This window comes from Anopheles darlingi, chromosome 3 (assembly GCF_943734745.1).
Source record: "Anopheles darlingi chromosome 3, idAnoDarlMG_H_01, whole genome shotgun sequence".
NCBI lineage: Eukaryota > Metazoa > Arthropoda > Insecta > Diptera > Culicidae > Anopheles > Anopheles darlingi.
The window spans coordinates 44,563,439-44,580,938 of NC_064875.1; the positions used below are offsets into that span (position 1 = coordinate 44,563,439).

Consider the following 17,500-nt stretch of genomic DNA (forward strand, 5'->3'; position numbering starts at 1 on the left):
AGTCGCAAACTGTTGCCAGTGGGGTACTTTCACCACAGCAAGCAACGGAAATGGAGGATTATGTATCGTGTATTACACGCGAAACCAGCCCTGCTGGTGTGGCACAGTGGTTGATTGTACATCGACTGTCGTCCTACGCCAAAACGTTTGCCCAATTTTCCGGCTCCGACATATTGAGGTATGAAAATTAGGCTAGGATGAGCAACGCATAAGACATGAACACAAAAAGAAACATACATTTAACTGATCTCCTTTTTACAGAATGTCCAAGGATGATTTATGCAAAATCTGTGGTCTGGCAGATGGAATTAGAATGTTCAACATTCTTCACTCAAAGTGAGTAGCCTGTTTTACCCTGACTGTTGGCCATGCTACAAGGTTTATTTAGGAGATCAATTCAATTAACAATCAGATTTTGAATTTTGCGCTTCTTTAAAGTATGTTGAACTGCTGCAAATCAATTATGAGTCCATAATTATTGGTTAGGGTGTCTAAAATTAGAGATACACACTATCAAGGCAATAATCATACCTGATCCGTTTAGCGTTGCCAGCTCGTAACTTTAGCTCTCAATTCTATCTGTCCACTTCTAGAGCCATCACACCTCGGCTTACCATTTACGTGAGCTATGAGGCTAACATCTATCACGCGATCTATCTTCATCTAAACACCGTGGCCGAGTTGGTACAAAGTTTATCGAAAATTCCGGGTCTTCTCGAGGCACTTAATGCGCTCAATACGCCAAACTCGACCACTTCAGATGGAGCGGGCGGTGGCTGGACCGGTAGTGGATCTTTTGTCGCGGTTCGAGCGCACGGTACGAGCAGTGGCGGTACCGGTGTGCTGAAGCTGGTCTCTCAAAATAGCAACGGCCACCTTCAGCGATCATCAGTTCCATCGCCATCGTCGCCGATCTCTTCGTCATCGAGCGGACTCAGGCCGCAGCTACTGATCAACGGACCGGCCGGCATACAGGTGCTGCTGACCGACGACGTGCTGGAAAACGTTCGGGATGAAACGTTGTTTCAGCTGGAGCTGAAACCGAACGGAAACATTTTGATGAAAGCCGTCCATAATGTCACGGCACCACCCACCGTCACTGACGGATCGATCGATGACGCCATCGATGGCAATTGAGTGCTACTCTTCCGTTGGCGACATTGTTTAAATGTTTTTCTTTGTTTTTTTTTATATGTCATATAACGATCGCTCACTTGCGGTGTTCTGTCGGGATAGGAGAATGATTTAAAATGAATCGTGAGGATGGTTGAAGAGTACGGACGAATGATGAAACCATGTGCGAGCAATGTGATGGAAAGCTACCCCGCTCAGGAATTTTCCTCTGTTTAAATCTATTTTCTATTATATTATTATGAAACTATAACAAATCTTTAGCCTTACCTTCGTTATCAATGTTTTTTTTTGTGGCCCTCTGTTTCTATTTTTCTTTACCTCACCATCCCACAATGTGCCATGTTAAAACATGTTGCGAACGGAGCGAGCTGAATCTGCACAAGCGAATTGCATCCAGCGGAGGCATTTAATGCGAAAGCACAAGCAAACGATTCGGAAAGTTGAGGATATTGGCCAGGGGTAAACTTTAGAATTTCTTCAAATAAGTACAAAGTGAAAGTTTAAATAGGAGACGGCCAACGTGGCGCATGAAGGGGAAAAGTTAAAAATTGTTTTATATGTTTTTATATGTAGAGTGTGCACTTATTGACTGTCTTTTCTATTTACTTATACAATCGATCGATTTGGCAACTACCGCGAGTCAACCGAAGGCAATATCGTGGGTGAGAATTGTTCATATTCTGTCACTTCACAGTGAACGATAAGACATTAAAAGAAACTGTTCTGGTATGACGACGGCATTTGTTTCGTTCAGTGTAGTGTTAGTTAGGGTAAGGACCGATAAAGTGGCCTTAATAGTTAGATATACAAAAAATTATCAAAAACATTGCCCACAAACGATTGTTGTTCCATCTTGGCACACACAGAGAGCATCCGATTGCTGCTGCTATAGCAGAGTTCGTTGAACGAATACCGGTTTTGCGGGTTCATGTAGAGCGCTACACACCGGTAAAAACAGGGAAGGAATGGAGAATAAAGCTCTTCAATCGTTTAATTCGTCTTGTGTTTTTTTTTCTTTTCAATTACTTTCAAACATTACAGTTTTATTCCATTTAATATGAATGTTTGCACATTTTGTTCAACCGCATACATTTTAAAACACATCGTTTTTTGCACTTGAATGTGAAAACAAATAACCATTTGATTGCGTACCCACGTCGTGTGCCCTCTCTTAATTTCTCCCCAAACAGCCAGACCCGTTTCGGAAACGCGTTATTAACATTGATTTAAACAATGCGAACCGAAGTAAAGACAATATCCCAAAAATGTGTTTTCTATAAAATGCTTCAACAACAGGTTAACTGACGATTGGATGAGTTTTGACCAGCTGATCAAATGATCAAAATCGTTCGAACAGGGAGTTTTGCGAACGTTCGACCGCCAAACGATAGATTTCAACGATCGCTCGTTCAGGAGCACACCAAGCGAACAACGGAAGGAAGACGGGAAGAAGAGTGAGAGTAAGGGAGAGGTATGGTACGATGAACGGCGAGGAACGATTAAAAATATCTATAGTCTCTGTGTGTCGTCCTTAACGGCTAGGCTTTGCCAAGTCTTTTTCCTCTGGAATGTTGTTTGTGCTGAGACGGTAACCGGAGCTGATGTTGCCGACGGCCTACTATTCGCCCATCTGCTCCTCTTCCTCCTCTACCAAGGCTATTGTCGATCATCGAGCTGCCGGTGCTTGTGGCGACATCGGCATTAGTGGTCGCCACGGCAACGACGGGCAATCATTTCTTTTTCTTCGATTTCTCCTGCTTCGCCTTCAGTTTTTCCTCGCGCTTTCGTTCCTTCTCGGTGAGCGACAGGTAGAGCTTGTAGCCGAAGAATGCTGTAAAAAGGCGAGGAAAAAGAAAGCATTCCATTAATTGAATCGGTTCCCCAATCCACTCGCCACCATCTGTAAATATTTGCATATTATCACTTCCTAATTCGGTTCGTCAATTCTCGGCAGGGACTCACTCAAAAGCAGCAAAACGAATAATAGCACCAAATATCCAGCCACGATTGACCAGGAGCTACCCCCGGAGAACAAGAATCCTACCAAGGGTAACGAGCTGAGCTGAGACGGTAATCCAGTAAGATCTGATGTACCGGTCGATCCACTACCATCGAACGATTGAACGACTTTCCTCTGTTTCGAGAACTCGTTTAGATGGGAGAGCGTTTTAACAAACTTCCCCTTAAATTCGGCCGCAAACTTGTGCTTCTCTTCGTCGGACAGATTGACAAACATGTCGGCAAGTGAACGCAGATTCTCCTGGAATTGCTGCGCCAACGAGCGTTTCTCGTCATCCTGTAGCAGCTCCGCCAGAGCCACCGAGTTAAGGGCCTCTTCGAATGGATTCTCCCGGAAGTCGTTCACCGTTGCCATGACTTAGCGTCTGTTTTTGGGGCTACGGAAAGCTAAATGAACAACCGTCCGGACGTATATTGTAATCCGGGGAAAACCCGCGAGGTTGTGGGCAAGGTGCACTGTGTAGCACTGTAGATCCAGATATCGACTAATGGTGTTTCGGGGGATGGCAGACACATACACAGCAAGAAGAGAGGGGCACTTGCTTATCGGTTGATAAAGTTAATGATTAGCGAGCCGTGGCCGGCCGGCAGGATCGCTTGATGTGACGTGGCACTTTGCGATCAGATTCTCGGCCATAGTCGCCACTGGAGGAATGATAATGAGGTATGTGGGGTGAGTGTAAACGAGGTGCTAACGTGTCGCGCGAGCCACGTTACGATACAGAGCCCACTATGACCATCGTCGTTACGTTGTATTTCGCCAGCGCGATTGCCCTTCGTTCACAGATAACGTTCCACGCGGCACGTCTCGTAGACACTTGTGGTGCTACTCTGAGGCTTCGCTGCCTCGCCAGACTGCGTACAGCATGGACAAACATCGAACCCTTTCCCCGGTGGCAGTGGTAGAGCTAAGTAGTTTGCCATTTGTTGGGTTTCCCATTTTCTACTATTACATCACAGTTCACAGACTGTCGGCGCGGCCTATTAAGTTTCCTTACCGAAAATGCACACCACAATTAGAACGGCGCCAGCGAAACAACACTGCCGGACCGTCAGTGCCCTCAGGGCAGCGGATTGTTTGAGTTCATCCAAGTGTCCCGATAGGTGCTTCAATCTAGCAAGCTTTTCTTCAAGTTCTTTCTTTTTCTCGGGAGACACATCCTTCAACAATTTTTCTATCTTCTCTTGATCTACCAAATCCATCGTACGTAGTAAGTGGCTTTCTACTCAGAACTGACATGCCATCATTCGCTGCGAGAACCAAACGGAACACCGGTCTCCGGTAATGTTTGAACAGTTGTTCTCCAAATTGGGCATGGAGAACAAACAAACAAAAATAACTCGACACCCCTGACGGAGAAATCACACGAAAGCCAGTGTCTTACCGAACACGCCTAGCATGATCGCTAGCATCACGATGAACACCAGATAATCGCTCAGACCGGCCTGCAGCCGACGGCGTAACGAATTTTGCGTTACATCTGCCCGGAGCTGCTCCTTCTCCTCATCCGAAAGCCCATCCATATGTTCGAGCATGCTGAGGAACTCCTCCATCGACGGCATCTTGAAACCTTCGCCAGGATTACCGCCTATCGGCGGAGCGGAACCGGCACCATCCAGAGGCGCATCGGAACCGATCGAATTGAACACATCTTCTGCCACGTCTCCCATTTTGCGTACTTCACAACAAGATGCCCGGCACGGAGCGGCGGTGTATCAGTCTATTGAACGGTGAACGGTAACTGTGGCGATAATGCCCGCGTGGACCAGTACAATTAAGAGCGAGGATTCGTGGCCCGTCAGGTACTGATAAGCGAAACTCCACCTTCCTGGAGAGGCCCCAACGACGCTGTAATCGTGTGCACTTGCCGGATTGGCGTTATGTGCCGAGAGATATGTTCCGGCTGGATCATGGAAGGTCGATCTTGGAACATCTTGGTCGCTGATAATGTATCTAATCCACTCGACGGAAACGAGAACACCTACCTCCAAGACCGACCACGACGATGGCCGGGATTATGAACACGGCATTGGGGAAGCCGTGCTGGAAGGGGTCGCTGCTGGAGCTCAATTCTACCATCGTTTATCGGTTCGGGCCCACAGAAAAAACACAAAACAGCGACGATCTGGGATTCGAAACGGGAAAAGATTAGCGTTGATCAAACGGGATCGGCCAGGCGAGGGTGAGAGGAACGGAGGTACTATGTGTTTCAAGAGGTATATTTACCTTCGACAGATGCGGAACAGTTCACAAAAGCCGTGGCAATCGGCGGCGTTGTTGATAAGATTACAATTCGAGATTAAAAATCCCGTAAAATTCACGAATGAAACACGTACCCGTACACGTAGCCAAAACAACACTTGTGACGTCACTTCGGGGGGTCTCGCGATGTGGCAACGATTTCACGAGCAAGAAAGTCTTTCCGTGAAAAACTATTTTCAAGACACTCCATTCCTCAATTTGCTGCAAAAAGGCGCAAAAAAAGGTAAACAATCAAGTCAAAAACGCGAAAATGCCGGCGCAAGCGAACGAAATCGATATCACGCGCAGATTTATTAAAATGCGACTTTTACGCGATCGTGCTTCGTTTCGTGGGTTTGAGGAGGAACGGAAGCATATTCACGATCTTCTGCTACGTACGGCCAACAGCGGGGAATCGAACAGCGCGCTTCTGCTCGGACGAAGAGGATCTGGAAAAACCACGGTAAGAAATCCTCCGACACAGCACGATCTCGCCCTGCGCAGGTTTAACTGGTTTTGGTTTTCCTATCCTTTTAGCTGCTCACTTCCGTCCTGGCGGAGCTGCTGCCTTTGAAATCGTTTCACGAAAACACGCTGCTCGTGTATCTGAACGGTCTCATACACACCGACGATCGGCAGGCTCTGAAATCCATCACGGTCCAGATGAAACTGGAGAATGCCGTCGATGGAAAGGTGTTTGGTTCGTTCGCCGAAAACTTGGCCTTTCTGCTGGATTGCCTCAAGTCGGGCAACCGAAAAACCTCGAAGAGCGTCATCTATCTGCTGGAGGAGTTCGATCTGTTCTGTTCGCACCACAACCAAACCCTGCTGTACAATCTGTTCGACGTGGCCCAATCCGCACAGGCGCCGATCTGCGTAATCGGCGTAACGGCGCGGATGGATGTGGTCGAGCTGCTGGAGAAGCGGGTCAAATCCCGGTTCTCTCATCGGCAGATCTTTCTTCATCCGCCGGAGGACGCGTTCCAGGAACGGTTGGCTTTGTTCGAGGAGCTACTGAAACTACCGACCGAAAAGGATGTGGCCAAGTTTGATGAAACACACCCGCTGATCCCGCAGGACATCGTAGAGGAGAACGAGGAAATGATGCTACTGCGCAACTTGTTCAATCCCCGCGAGTTCAGCTTCTCCGCTAAATGGGTTAAACAGTGGAACCGCCAGATTGCCGCGCTGGTCAAAACCCCGGGCGTATGTAAGGTGCTACAGAACATGTACGATTACGACGTAGTCGAGGGCTCATTCCGTATGCTGCTGGTGGAGCTGGTCAATGAGCTGGACGAAGAGCATCCCGCAATCACTTGCGAATCGATTCAGCAGCTGGGTAAAGATTACGAATCCGACGATAAGGTGGCCCTGCTGGAGGGGCTGACGGCGCTCGAAATTTGTCTCCTCATCTCCATGAAGCACCATTCGGAAATATACGATCGGGATCCATTCAACTTCGAGATGATCCTGACGCGATTCAACAAGTTTGCAAATTCTAGCTCCACGATGCAAGGCATACCTCGGGGGGTTGCTCTGAAGGGTTACGAGCATCTGAAGGCACTCGAGATGATTGTTCCGGTACCGGGCATCGCTGGATCCTCGAAGGGGCAGAAAGAGTTTCAGCTCCATCGGCTACTGCTAACGTTCGGACAGATCACAAAGGCCGTTCAGCGTATGGCCTTTCTGCCGACAGAGATCACGCAATGGGCACAGAGTTCTGTGGCATGAAAGACTGAAAGGGTGATTTCTTGTGTTATTTATTCTTTGTGCACACGAACCACTTACTGCCATCCATGATATTTTCTTCTTCGTAACATTGTACGATCATCATTAATAAACTATTTAAATAGAATAATGAATAAAGGTGAAATGTGGTTATTGAAACTATTTTTGCAATTTCTGTGATTTTCTTTGGCTCGTAGACAATTCTATTTCTAACCAAAAATATATTTTTGCCTTCAATTAGTGTTAGTCGCCAGTTACAACTTTTCATTTCCCTGGAATTTGTATAACATTCTCCACTTCAATATGCTCTGCCGGAAGTATGTGACCGGAATAAAAAAAAATCTAAAAATAAGGAGGAAAATGTCCCGTAAACAAATGAAAAGCCGAACCAGACAGCGCCAGCACGCATAAAGAGGAGTCACATAAAACAACCAAAAAGAGGCGGATGATGCACCGATGCTCATTTGCATTTGCATAATACGATACGGGCGCACGTATCGGCCAGATCGATGTAGATTCACATACACCCTATCCGTTCCAGTTCCAATGATATAAAGCCCGTTGGTGTACCAGCAGATACTACTTGTAACACAGACTCGCTATCCGACAGATCTGCCCCTAGTGTTCCGTGCATTCCTGTGCTGTGCAAACGTGAAACATGAAGTTACCGGTGCTGCTGCTGGGTTGGGTCATTTGCTACACGGCTACGGCCACTGAATCGCCCGGATTCTTCATCAAACTGTCCAAAAGTGTACCGCGCATCGGTCGTAGGGGTGATCTGGAGAACTTCTTCCTTAAACAGTCGAAGAGTGTCCCACGAATTGGACGACGTGCCGGTGGTTATATGGTTGTACGGCCAGTTTCTTCGTCTCTGCGCCGCTGGCGGATTCCCCCTGGAAGTTCCATCTAAAGAACGGCTACTATTTCCTTTCAGCTTCATCGTGACGCGCCGATTTCGCAGCAGGACTGGTTCGAACGCTACATGAAAACGGTTAAACGTCCGGCACCCGGTGGACAATCGATGGGATTGGATGATGCCGGCAAGTCGTACAAGAAGATTCGTCCGCTCGATCTGAACCACATCATTGACATTCTATCGGACGATCTGTTCTTTGGATCGGATCTTAAGTTTATCTCCTGGGAAGTGCTGGATGAGGCCCTCGAGGAAGATCCGGAGTTGCTGCAGAAGCTGTCCTCGCTAGCACGGGACAAGGAAGTGCAGCAGCTGAAACGAATGCTGGGTGACCATGGCGAAGAGCAAATGCAATACGTACCGCTCGATCGGAATGAGATAAACGCGGCCAGCAGCCGAGCCTACATGTACCGTGTGGATCGTGCTGCATCCGAACCGAACAAGGAGCGCATCGAGTACCAACAGTAAGGACTACGACTGATCGCGATCGTGAACGTAATGCCGGCCAGCCAGAGTTAGTGGGGATTGATCCGCAAATCGTAACCAGAGCCAAGTGTATTCGTTGTGTATTTCAAGAAATAAATGTGCAGCACGTTTCTCATACCCGGTTATCATTGTGTTCAACTGTGGCGTGGGATTTCACTCCAAAGCGCCGTTGTGTCTGGTCTGGTAGCAAAAAAAAATGGTTTAAAATGTTAATGCACTCAGAATGGCATGTCTGGACGATAATTGCTGTCATTGAGTCACCCTTCTAATATTTCAGAGAGGAAACCGAACAGCCTTGCTACAGAGAGCTCGTTCGTTTCCGGGCGACATTTCAAATTACGTTTCCTTACCTTCCAATAGCCCCGAGCACTGCACGTCACGACGAGTTTGAGACCTCGTACCGTTGGACGCTGGCGTGGGACACGGTATGATCTGCTAGTGATCCGCACATGTCAATACCGCAGAGTGACCCCTCGAGGGCCATTTCGCCGCAATAGTCGCCGTAGTGTAGTTAGGACAGAAAATGGGGCTTGCTGGCCATGTTCGTGTCGTCTTCCTGTGCCATTCTGGGGCCCCGGGCTACCACCGGTTCGACGCGATCCACATCCGCCCAGCAGACAGTCAGATGTAAGATAATTGGTTCCACAATCCACGTGGTAGTGACGAATGCCAATGTTCTTCTCGGTATTGCCATGGGGCACAGATTTTGTAATTACTGGCCAGTACCGGGCCATGGATATCTCCCCGGGGGGCTTGGTCCAAGAGCACCACCGTGAAATGTGTCAGCAGGACAGTGCGTCAGTCGCCGGTAAGTACATCGATCGCCTTGAGGCAGCAACAAACACCAGTTGTGCATTACCCCCTTCAACAACCAGACACATGGCGTTGGTTTCCTGTTTGCATTTTTCTTTATTCTACTAAAAAATGTTCAACTGCAGCCTAAAACATTCGAATGGTAGGTTTGGAATAATTTAATAGGAACTAGCAGCATACCAGCACCACAAATGAATCGACAGATCATTGAAATTGATAAAACGATTATGTGGGTTTGTTGCAAATCATTTTTGGACAGCTTCTAGAACATCAACCGAACAATACGATCGCCACAGTATTGCAAATTTTCCACACGAGTAGGTCTAGGAGCAGTTTTTAATCTACGATGCTTGAGTTACTTATAGTAAACAGTTAAATATAAGCAAATAGGACACCCCTTTTTTACTTAGAGGTCAAAAAATATTATTTTTTATTTGCACTTAAAACCGGTCTTATTTTTTCGCATACTAAAAACTTATCAACTCATTTTGTTTATCCGCCATTCCACCAATACCAGCAAATTACTAAAACTCCGCCCCTTTCGAAATGTTGTTTGGGATGTAGGAAGGGGGGAGGGTGTGATGGGGGAGATATTTTAACATAATAATATTATTAAATATAAATATAAAAATATTTTAATAATAGAAAACAATCGAGCTGAATTCTAATTAAGTATCTAATATATTGTGCTACATTTTTGGATTTATCGAAGTAAAGTACAAATACCCTCCATAATTCTTTATACATTTTCTTCAAAACATTTCTAATTGTGTTATGTGCATTTTATTAAACATTTTTTGCAAAAAGTCGTTGAATAGATCACATCAAGAAAAATGGCCAAAAATAAGAAAAATAGAAGTTAGTTATCACCTATCATCGGGAGTTGTTGCCGGCATATTAGTTCGAGATTATTTTTCTGTATCAAGCCAAGAATACTCCTGATAAAACATCAAGCAAAACAACAAGCAAAATTTGATTACCAAAAGAAAAATGCTTCGTCATGGAATATATGGAAAATTTGTTAAAAGTGTATATTATTAGAAAAAAAACTGGCTCAATTTCTATTCTTTGCCAGCATTGTAGGAGAATATAATTATTTCATTTAAAAAACGTCATAAAAACGGCTCAAAAGGTCGAAAACCAAAGAACAGCTTCGTTTTATTTGACATGCACAATTCCTAAAACGATCATGAAGTGCACACCATTCCGGCGCCAATGGTGATAACCTAAAAGCCGGCTACAATGGACCATCGCACCGACGGTTTAACATGTGCAATTTGTAGTATCATCAATTAAAAGGCAGTTTATGTTGCGGTCCGTCGGCGAATATCTTTATCGCCTTGCATGCCCACCATTGTCACCGTCCATTGACTAGCAAGGATGGTGTTTTATGTTCATGATCACGATCAGTACAAGGTAGCTTAATCGTTTTTTGTGTTTATTGTCATTCCATCGCAAAATGCCTCTGCATTATTGTGCTTAGCCACTCTCCACGATCATTATCTTCATCATCATCACAAGCATGATCACCATCGTACGTTACTGCAAGGCGACGAGAGACATTTATTAGTACAAAATTGAATGTGATTACGCGTGAATTGGCGCTTTCAATGGAACAGGGTTTCAATGGTTTGCATATGAAAACGATGCTGGGCTGTCGGAACGTTTTTATGCTTGCCGAGCTAAGTGAATGATCAGTACCGATCGATGCCGGCCTCGTGTAATGTATGGTGGTTAGGCACGGGGCATATCCCCCTGTGGCCGGAAGAAAGGCAATGATTTGGTTTGTAGCAAGGCTCTCGTGTCATCGAAGAGGGTACCACAATGAGCCTCTTTTGCGGTGTTAAGCGGTTCAATTAGGGGTTCCACTTTAGTGGCGGTTGTGGCTCTTGGTTTAACCTACTGTTATGTGGTAATGAATTGATTGGGCAAGCGTGAGATTACATTATTTCGAACAAATAATCAGTAAACTGAAATTGTTTACGGTTAAGGTGTTTTTTAGATTGATTAAAACAGATTTTCTGAGTTGTTAGTGATGATTCGGTATTCATAATTTTATATTAGAGGCAGTGGTTGAAACCTCTTAGTTTAATACCAATAGTTATCTGCAAAGCTACTAGCTCTTTTGCAATTTTACATATAGATTATGTAAAGTTGTAATGATATTTCACCCTATGCTTAGCCTATAAAACATGTTGAATGTTATAAACATTGCCCGAAAATCCGGAAATGGGTATGCATATATCTTTTTTGGCTTTTGATTACGCTTATTACGATTTCAATAAATTTCGATAAAATCTCATTTGAAATGGATGGGTTGACTTCACCAGATGAAAAGCATCATATTTTCCTCTTGAATTTCTCGAAAAATATGCGCTTTTAATAATGATTCGATGCAAATAATCTGATCCGATGCTATAAATTTAATCGATCGTATATTTCTCACTAATGTCATGCGTTACTTCCAAATTTGAAGTGGTTTTGTAAACATAAAAAGTAATAATTATGAAAAAGGAATATTTATTATCAGCTAAAACGCAGAGAAGGGGTTGAATTAGGAAATTTAACGGCTACAGTATGCCGTAGAAGAATATAAAATAGAAATTTGAGTCAAAAAATGTGCGAGCAACTAATTTGATCATTTATTTAAAAAAAAAATCATATTCAGCAGCAAAGAACAACGATTCTGAGCTAACAAAATCCTGACTTATAACGGATTATATGCTTGATTTTATCGATAAAGAGACGCGGAACAATATAAAACTCAGAAGATGGTTTCGCTACTCCAGATTCCGGCGCTTATCTGACAAGTGATTGAGAATGAGGAAATTTGAAACGAGAATTCATCGCAGTCCTAATTAAATTAACTATTCGGATAGCACTACACATACGCTCATTATTATTTAGGATTTGATTTGATTGGAACACTAAAAAACATGCAAATTTTGGGGCCAAATATTAGGAACTTTGCACAAAGAATTGTAATAATCTACGTCTAGAAGGAAGCCTGGCAACAACATGACCTTACAAGTAGCTAGAACAAGAAATCCCATTTACCAACCACAACATGGCATTCGTGCATCGAACGGACAGGACGGCCGCTGGAATAGCAGCACTAGAGGAGTCTAGACGGCGTGCCGAATTCTTCGACACCAGCATGTGCCTTTAATGCCCTTCCTACGTCCTGCTGCCGGCCCGGACCAGCGACGGTGTCGGTTCTAAAAAATGAGTAGCTCACCGCTGACACGCAGCATATCATTATCCTTTCGATTCGTGTTCCCAGAAACGGCTGCTCCGAAATTGGTGCATTCCGCATTGGCGGGCTCGGTGTGTTTATGGGGGCCACCTTGCCGAATCAGCCACGAGATGCGAGCAGGAGGAAGAGGAGTAGGACAACAATGAATGCAAAATATACTTTCTTTCTGGCTTTCTGGCCTGGTAGCACCGCTCCCCCAAGGTCTTCTCAGCAACAGCAGACGATCAGGAGAACGAAATGGCAAGTAAGGAAAGGACTAAACAACAAAACAGCACGGTGCAAAAAACAGGCCAAGCAAATTAGGCAAATCAGATGCTCCCGAAGGTTGTCTCGAGCGCGAGGCGCTGAAAAGGGGATTAAGGAAATTGCATTTGCATTGGTTGTGGTCATCCGACAGGGCCAGATCGGTTGCTACTGCCCGCAATGGATGAAGGATGTTGAATATTTATCGACGGAATCTGATGCAGCGAGATCGAGATAAGCTTTGGTTTTTTTTTTCTAATTTATGTGCGGCATCATGTTGGGTTTGAGTTTAATCGAAATGGATCCGCCAAATGGTTTCCTCTACAGTCGGAAGCATATGCGATCAACCTACAGAGAGTGTGTGTGTTGTATCCGTGCTCAATCCATCAAAATCCTTCAAACCGTAACACGGAACGCTAATAGTGACACGACGAAAGCCGCGTAATATATTCATGAAACTACAACTAATCGACGTTGCATTCTTGTGTTAAACATGCTTTCCCGGTACCGGTAAGTACCGACGATCGAATGTTGCGTACCCTCGGGGTTCTAGTACTTTTGCGTTGCACTTCTCTCGCTTCCTTCCCTACTACCCTAAGAAACGTTTAAGACGACCGCCGGTCTAGCGGGCTAATCGGCACCGGCATCTTATCTTAGCAAAAAGCCCCCAAAGCAGCATATCGAAGAGAGGAAAACACAAAAAAAGGAAAAAACCCGTGCTGCCCATGTGTGGCCGTGAGCGTGAGCAGTGGTCATGCGATCCATGCGGTCCAGCCCTGCGAGTGCCTACGCAAGCAAGGTCCGGGTCTTATCACGTATGTAAATGATACGCTCGCAAAGCCCAACCCGGCTGGCCGGCGGCTGGTGGAGGTGCTGAAGTGGAAAATGTGGCCGCAGACCGCACACTGACGCACGACATCATCGGTCGAATGGGTCGTCCACGCCCATAGGCGCGGGGCCTTTTTCGTGCCGTGCGTAATCGCGACGGCAGCCAGCAATGGCAGGCACCAGGAATTTGCATATCGCGAACGAGTGAGAAGGTTAAATGGGGTGGGGAGCGCGTAGAGAGCGGAGACCTACGCACCGAGACCCCGAGTCAGCAGGTCGCCATTGTATGTGCGCGCGCGCGCGCGTGTGTCCTCGACGCACCGTGGCATGGCCGACGACGCCACCACCGAGGATGAAGGGATGATGGAATGGATGTTTTGCGGCCATTTTCGATCACACCGACGACCGGAGTGTGTGAGGTGGACACCGAATTTAAATAAAGCGTCACGCCTAATCGCAAATGCACGGGGCTGTCGGGGCCCGTGGTCCGAGATATGTGCACATACGGATGGCGCTGGTGTTGGTGCTGATCAGGGCAAGTGCCCTCGAGGGTATTGCAGATGTAGACGGGACTGTAAAAAGAGGAAGAGGATAACGTCGATGGTAGGACGACCGTATCGTGTGCATCGATTAGAAGCAGGGATAAGGAAACCGGCAACGGTTGGTTCCCCCGGTGCGAAAATAGTAATTACGCTGCACTCGCCGGTCCGACTGTCCCTGAACCGAACCGTGAACCGTACACCGATCAGACGAGCGATCGATTGCAGCAAACGAACGTTGCGTACGTTGTTCGACAAGCCCCAGAGCCGAGGCGCTGTGCAAATGGCGACCGATGGAGGGGTTTATCGATTTACTCGCGACTCGAGAAGGAGTAAACCAATGGCCAACAGCAGCAACAGGAGCAGCAGCACCACCAGTTCGAGGTAAACCGGTTTCCCCGTGAAGCGGAACTTGCTGGCAGGAGCACTGGCTCCTGGTGGCACTAACGTGCCACTACGCCATGATGATAGGACGATTGTAGATAGCTGCACCGGGGTGTTGTTGCTGTTGCTTGGTGCTCTGTTTAATTTGAATGTGGATAGGAACGGCGAGGGACAGACGACCGGTCCTGAACGCCGGTTTGAGGTCTGGAGGAGTTTTAAACCCCCCCTCCCCCTGGACCGGCGTCCTCTACGCCGGCGTTAAACCTATCTATCGATGGAATGCAATCGAATGGTTGGCTACCGTTGGTTACGGTTTCGTTACGGGCGGATATCACGCAAACTGAACGGTAGTTCGGACCCGGGGACTTCTGGGTTTGCGTTCTGTGTTATCCTGTACGCATAGCGCGGCGCACCAGACGGCCAAGGCATTGCTTTCCTTCCGCATTGGCGGGCGGATTTATTGTCTGTAGCAACGCTAGTGCTGGGGAAAAACAAGCGACATGATAGGGATCGGGATTAACTGTCCCCTGCCCGGTGTCCTTAGGAATAAGCGATCTGGGTCGAAAAGTGTTATTCAATTTGAATGTTTCTAGCCTAAAATAAAACTGATTTAATGATCGTATTGGGAACTAGTCACAACCATTATGGGGATAAGACACATCGGAATCGTCAGTGGATTGAATTATGTGTCGATGGCTGAGGGTCAGCATTACACTTGATTTCTTCGTAAAAGATCTTCATCAAACGCAGCCATCGTCTCTTGGTCCGTAATTGCGATGCTGTAGTTCCGCTAGCCGTGCCTCGAGTTATCTGTTGCTGATCTGCGTTGCGAATAGAAGCCACGTCGCTTTCCGTACCATCGAGATGTCCTGCTTCATTATTGCTACGGTGTGAATCTCCATTTTACTGTTCCCCGCCTGTACTGCACCGACGGCTTGGATAGATCCGGATAGCATCTGTTTCATTACTTTCAGTGTAATTTTCAGTTTATTTTGGGGATACTTGTTCAGTAACACCGATTTTGCATGATCCACATTTCCCGATTTATCTATTACGGTGAATGGCTTCATCGTCGACTCCTTCACCAGGTTGGGCTTCTTGGTGAGAAGTAATCCATCGGATTCAGCGGAGGGCCGCTTTACGGATGTTTCCGTGTTTCCGTGGATTTTGATTCAACTGCTGGTGCATTACGAGCAAATCCATTATTATCAGCTTGTCCGTTTTAAAGTGCCGCGCAAGATGCAGATCCCGGGGCAATATCGTGGTGCATCTTGCGAAAGCGCTGAAGTACTTAGCGTAAAGCACCACTCGATGCACCGACAACGGCATTTTATCGCTAAAATGTAGTACCAGGTCAAAGCGGATCCTTTTCCGCAAAGGAAACGGAATTGTTTCGTAAAGGGTATGGAATTTCAGCAGATATGCGATTCAGCAGACACAGATTGCGTCTTATCGCTCTCGGCAAGGATGAGCAGATAGTGTGCGTGCGGCAGTCCACGTTTCTGGTACTCGATGATGTGAATGCCGACCAAGCACTCCTGCCCAGGGCCCAGCGCTGACTGGGCCCGCCAAATCACCACGAGCTTGGTAAAGGGGTGGCCCCCGTTATCATAGTGTGCCCAGGGCCCCAAGGAGTTAAAGACGGCTCTGCTCCTGCCGAGAGGTCCTGCCGAGAGGTCCTGCCGAGAGGTCCTGCCGAATGGACTTCAGATTTAATTTCTCTTTGTGTTACTTTGTTTCTGTGTTCCAAGGGTCATTGTAAAGTAGTCTTCTTAAAATTAGCTGTCGGTAGTCACATTTGCTGCACACAAATCGACTCCAAACGGCCTCCTAACATTGAGCACCAAGTTTCTTGCACAAAGCTATTCCGCCTTATACGCCTAACTCTGTTAGTTAGAAACAATTCAAAGATAGTTTAAGAAATAATTCAACACAAAGACGTGCTGTTAAGACTCTGACCAGCATCCGAAGAACGGCCATCCCAGCATCTGATCAACCGAATGCTGGACGATACAAATGAGCGACAGTCCTTCCTCATCCTCAATCCCCCGGATCTGTGCCCCCTGTAGATGATTGTGAGTCTGCTGATTGGTTCCCACAGCGTTGTAAAAGGGTTAAGAATCTTTTTTCGTTGTTCCTGCCCGGCCTTATCGTGGATCTTGCTGCAGTTTTTCACGCGTTGCATGGTTTTGTAAGGCCGACAGGGTTACTTTATCAGCGAGAACCACGGCGGGAGTTGCAAATGACTTTATTTTGCTTTCATCACCTTTATCTTTAGCGCGGAATTTACGAAACGTGCTAAAAATGTTGAAACCCCCCAATTTTCCAGCGATTTCCATGGTACAGTGCCACGCAACCCATTTTCGCTCAAACAATTTGATTTTGTTCGGCAAAATGCGCTAATTTTATCGGACATCACTGTGAAGAGCACGCTTTCGCTCTTTCTCACAAGCTTCATACGCTCAAGAGCGAGAAAGGTGATTGCTTGAGATTTTGGTTCATTCGAGCAGATGACATTCTGCTCGAATGGTCCATAACTTCGAGCAGTCTACCGCGCCATCTACCCTGCAAGCCGAATTTGAAATTTTGCAACGTGGCATAAGGATCTAACCATTTTTGGGAGTTTTTCGGGCTGTGCCACCTTCTTGCTCCTTATCATATGCCACAATGCTTTGTGGGTTATGCCACCTCATCAAATCTCATATATAAATTGTATATATGCCCAAAAAACCCCCCAAAAAGGTTGAATCCTTATGCCGCGTTGCAAAATTTCAAATGTGGCTTGTAGGGTAGATGGCGCGGGAGACTGCTCGAAGTTATGGACGATTCAAGCAGAATGTCATCTGCTCGAATGAACCAAAATCTCAAAAAGTCGTCCTTCTCGCTCTTAAGCGTATGAAGCTTATCAGAAAAAG

The 17,500-nt window shown here is 46.3% G+C and overlaps 4 protein-coding genes across 8 annotated transcripts in view; 3 read left to right on the forward strand and 1 right to left on the reverse strand.

Moving 5' to 3' along the window:
- Positions 1-1,585, forward strand: part of LOC125955201 (uncharacterized) — a 9,589-nt gene extending 8,004 nt beyond the window's left edge. For all 3 annotated transcript variants that reach the window (XM_049686191.1, XM_049686190.1, XM_049686192.1), the window contains 3 exons: positions 1-178; positions 262-336; positions 594-1,585. The exon at positions 1-178 is cut by the window's left edge and continues 236 nt beyond it. In XM_049686191.1, the coding sequence (XP_049542148.1) occupies positions 1-178; positions 262-336; positions 594-1,137 (797 nt within the window). In that variant the 3' untranslated portion in view covers positions 1,138-1,585. The remainder of the gene's footprint in view (positions 179-261; positions 337-593) is intronic.
- Positions 1,586-2,119: 534 nt separating this feature from the next.
- LOC125955216 (uncharacterized) lies at positions 2,120-5,103 on the reverse strand. Of its 2 annotated transcripts, none has more exons than XM_049686213.1 (2): positions 4,539-5,103; positions 2,120-2,965 (listed from the first exon to the last, which is right to left on the reverse strand). In XM_049686213.1, the coding sequence occupies exons 1-2, from the start codon at positions 4,822-4,824 to the stop codon at positions 2,865-2,867; spliced, it is 387 nt and encodes a 128-aa protein (XP_049542170.1). In that variant the 5' UTR covers positions 4,825-5,103; the 3' UTR covers positions 2,120-2,864. The 2 variants fall into 2 exon arrangements, with proteins under 2 accessions (XP_049542170.1, XP_049542169.1); XM_049686212.1 differs by lacking the exon at positions 4,539-5,103 and adding an exon at positions 3,097-4,524.
- A 277-nt stretch (positions 5,104-5,380) lies between these two features.
- Positions 5,381-7,207, forward strand: LOC125955205 (origin recognition complex subunit 4). The gene is made up of 2 exons (XM_049686199.1): positions 5,381-5,858; positions 5,933-7,207. Exons 1-2 carry the CDS (start codon positions 5,667-5,669, stop codon positions 7,124-7,126), a joined length of 1,386 nt encoding a protein of 461 aa, XP_049542156.1. The 5' UTR covers positions 5,381-5,666; the 3' UTR covers positions 7,127-7,207.
- Positions 7,208-7,718: 511 nt separating this feature from the next.
- LOC125955214 (uncharacterized) lies at positions 7,719-8,685 on the forward strand. Of its 2 annotated transcripts, none has more exons than XM_049686208.1 (2): positions 7,719-7,973; positions 8,058-8,685. In XM_049686208.1, the coding sequence occupies exons 1-2, from the start codon at positions 7,782-7,784 to the stop codon at positions 8,502-8,504; spliced, it is 639 nt and encodes a 212-aa protein (XP_049542165.1). In that variant the 5' UTR covers positions 7,719-7,781; the 3' UTR covers positions 8,505-8,685. The 2 variants fall into 2 exon arrangements, with proteins under 2 accessions (XP_049542165.1, XP_049542166.1); XM_049686209.1 differs by having other exon boundaries at positions 7,719-7,970.
- Positions 8,686-17,500: the final 8,815 nt, after the last annotated feature.

Coding starts and splice junctions, on each gene's coding strand:
- LOC125955216 (XM_049686212.1), bottom strand. CDS start 3,508: ATGGCAACGGTGAACGACTTCCGGGAGAATCCATTCGAAGAGGCCCTT. Junction 2,966..3,096: donor ATTCGTTTTGCTGCTTTTGA/GTGAGTCCCTGC, acceptor GCCTTTTTACAG/CATTCTTCGGCTACAAGCTC.
- LOC125955205 (XM_049686199.1), top strand. CDS start 5,667: ATGCCGGCGCAAGCGAACGAAATCGATATCACGCGCAGATTTATTAAA. Junction 5,859..5,932: donor GAGGATCTGGAAAAACCACG/GTAAGAAATCCT, acceptor CTATCCTTTTAG/CTGCTCACTTCCGTCCTGGC.
- LOC125955214 (XM_049686208.1), top strand. CDS start 7,782: ATGAAGTTACCGGTGCTGCTGCTGGGTTGGGTCATTTGCTACACGGCT. Junction 7,974..8,057: donor GTGCCGGTGGTTATATGGTT/GTACGGCCAGTT, acceptor ATTTCCTTTCAG/CTTCATCGTGACGCGCCGAT.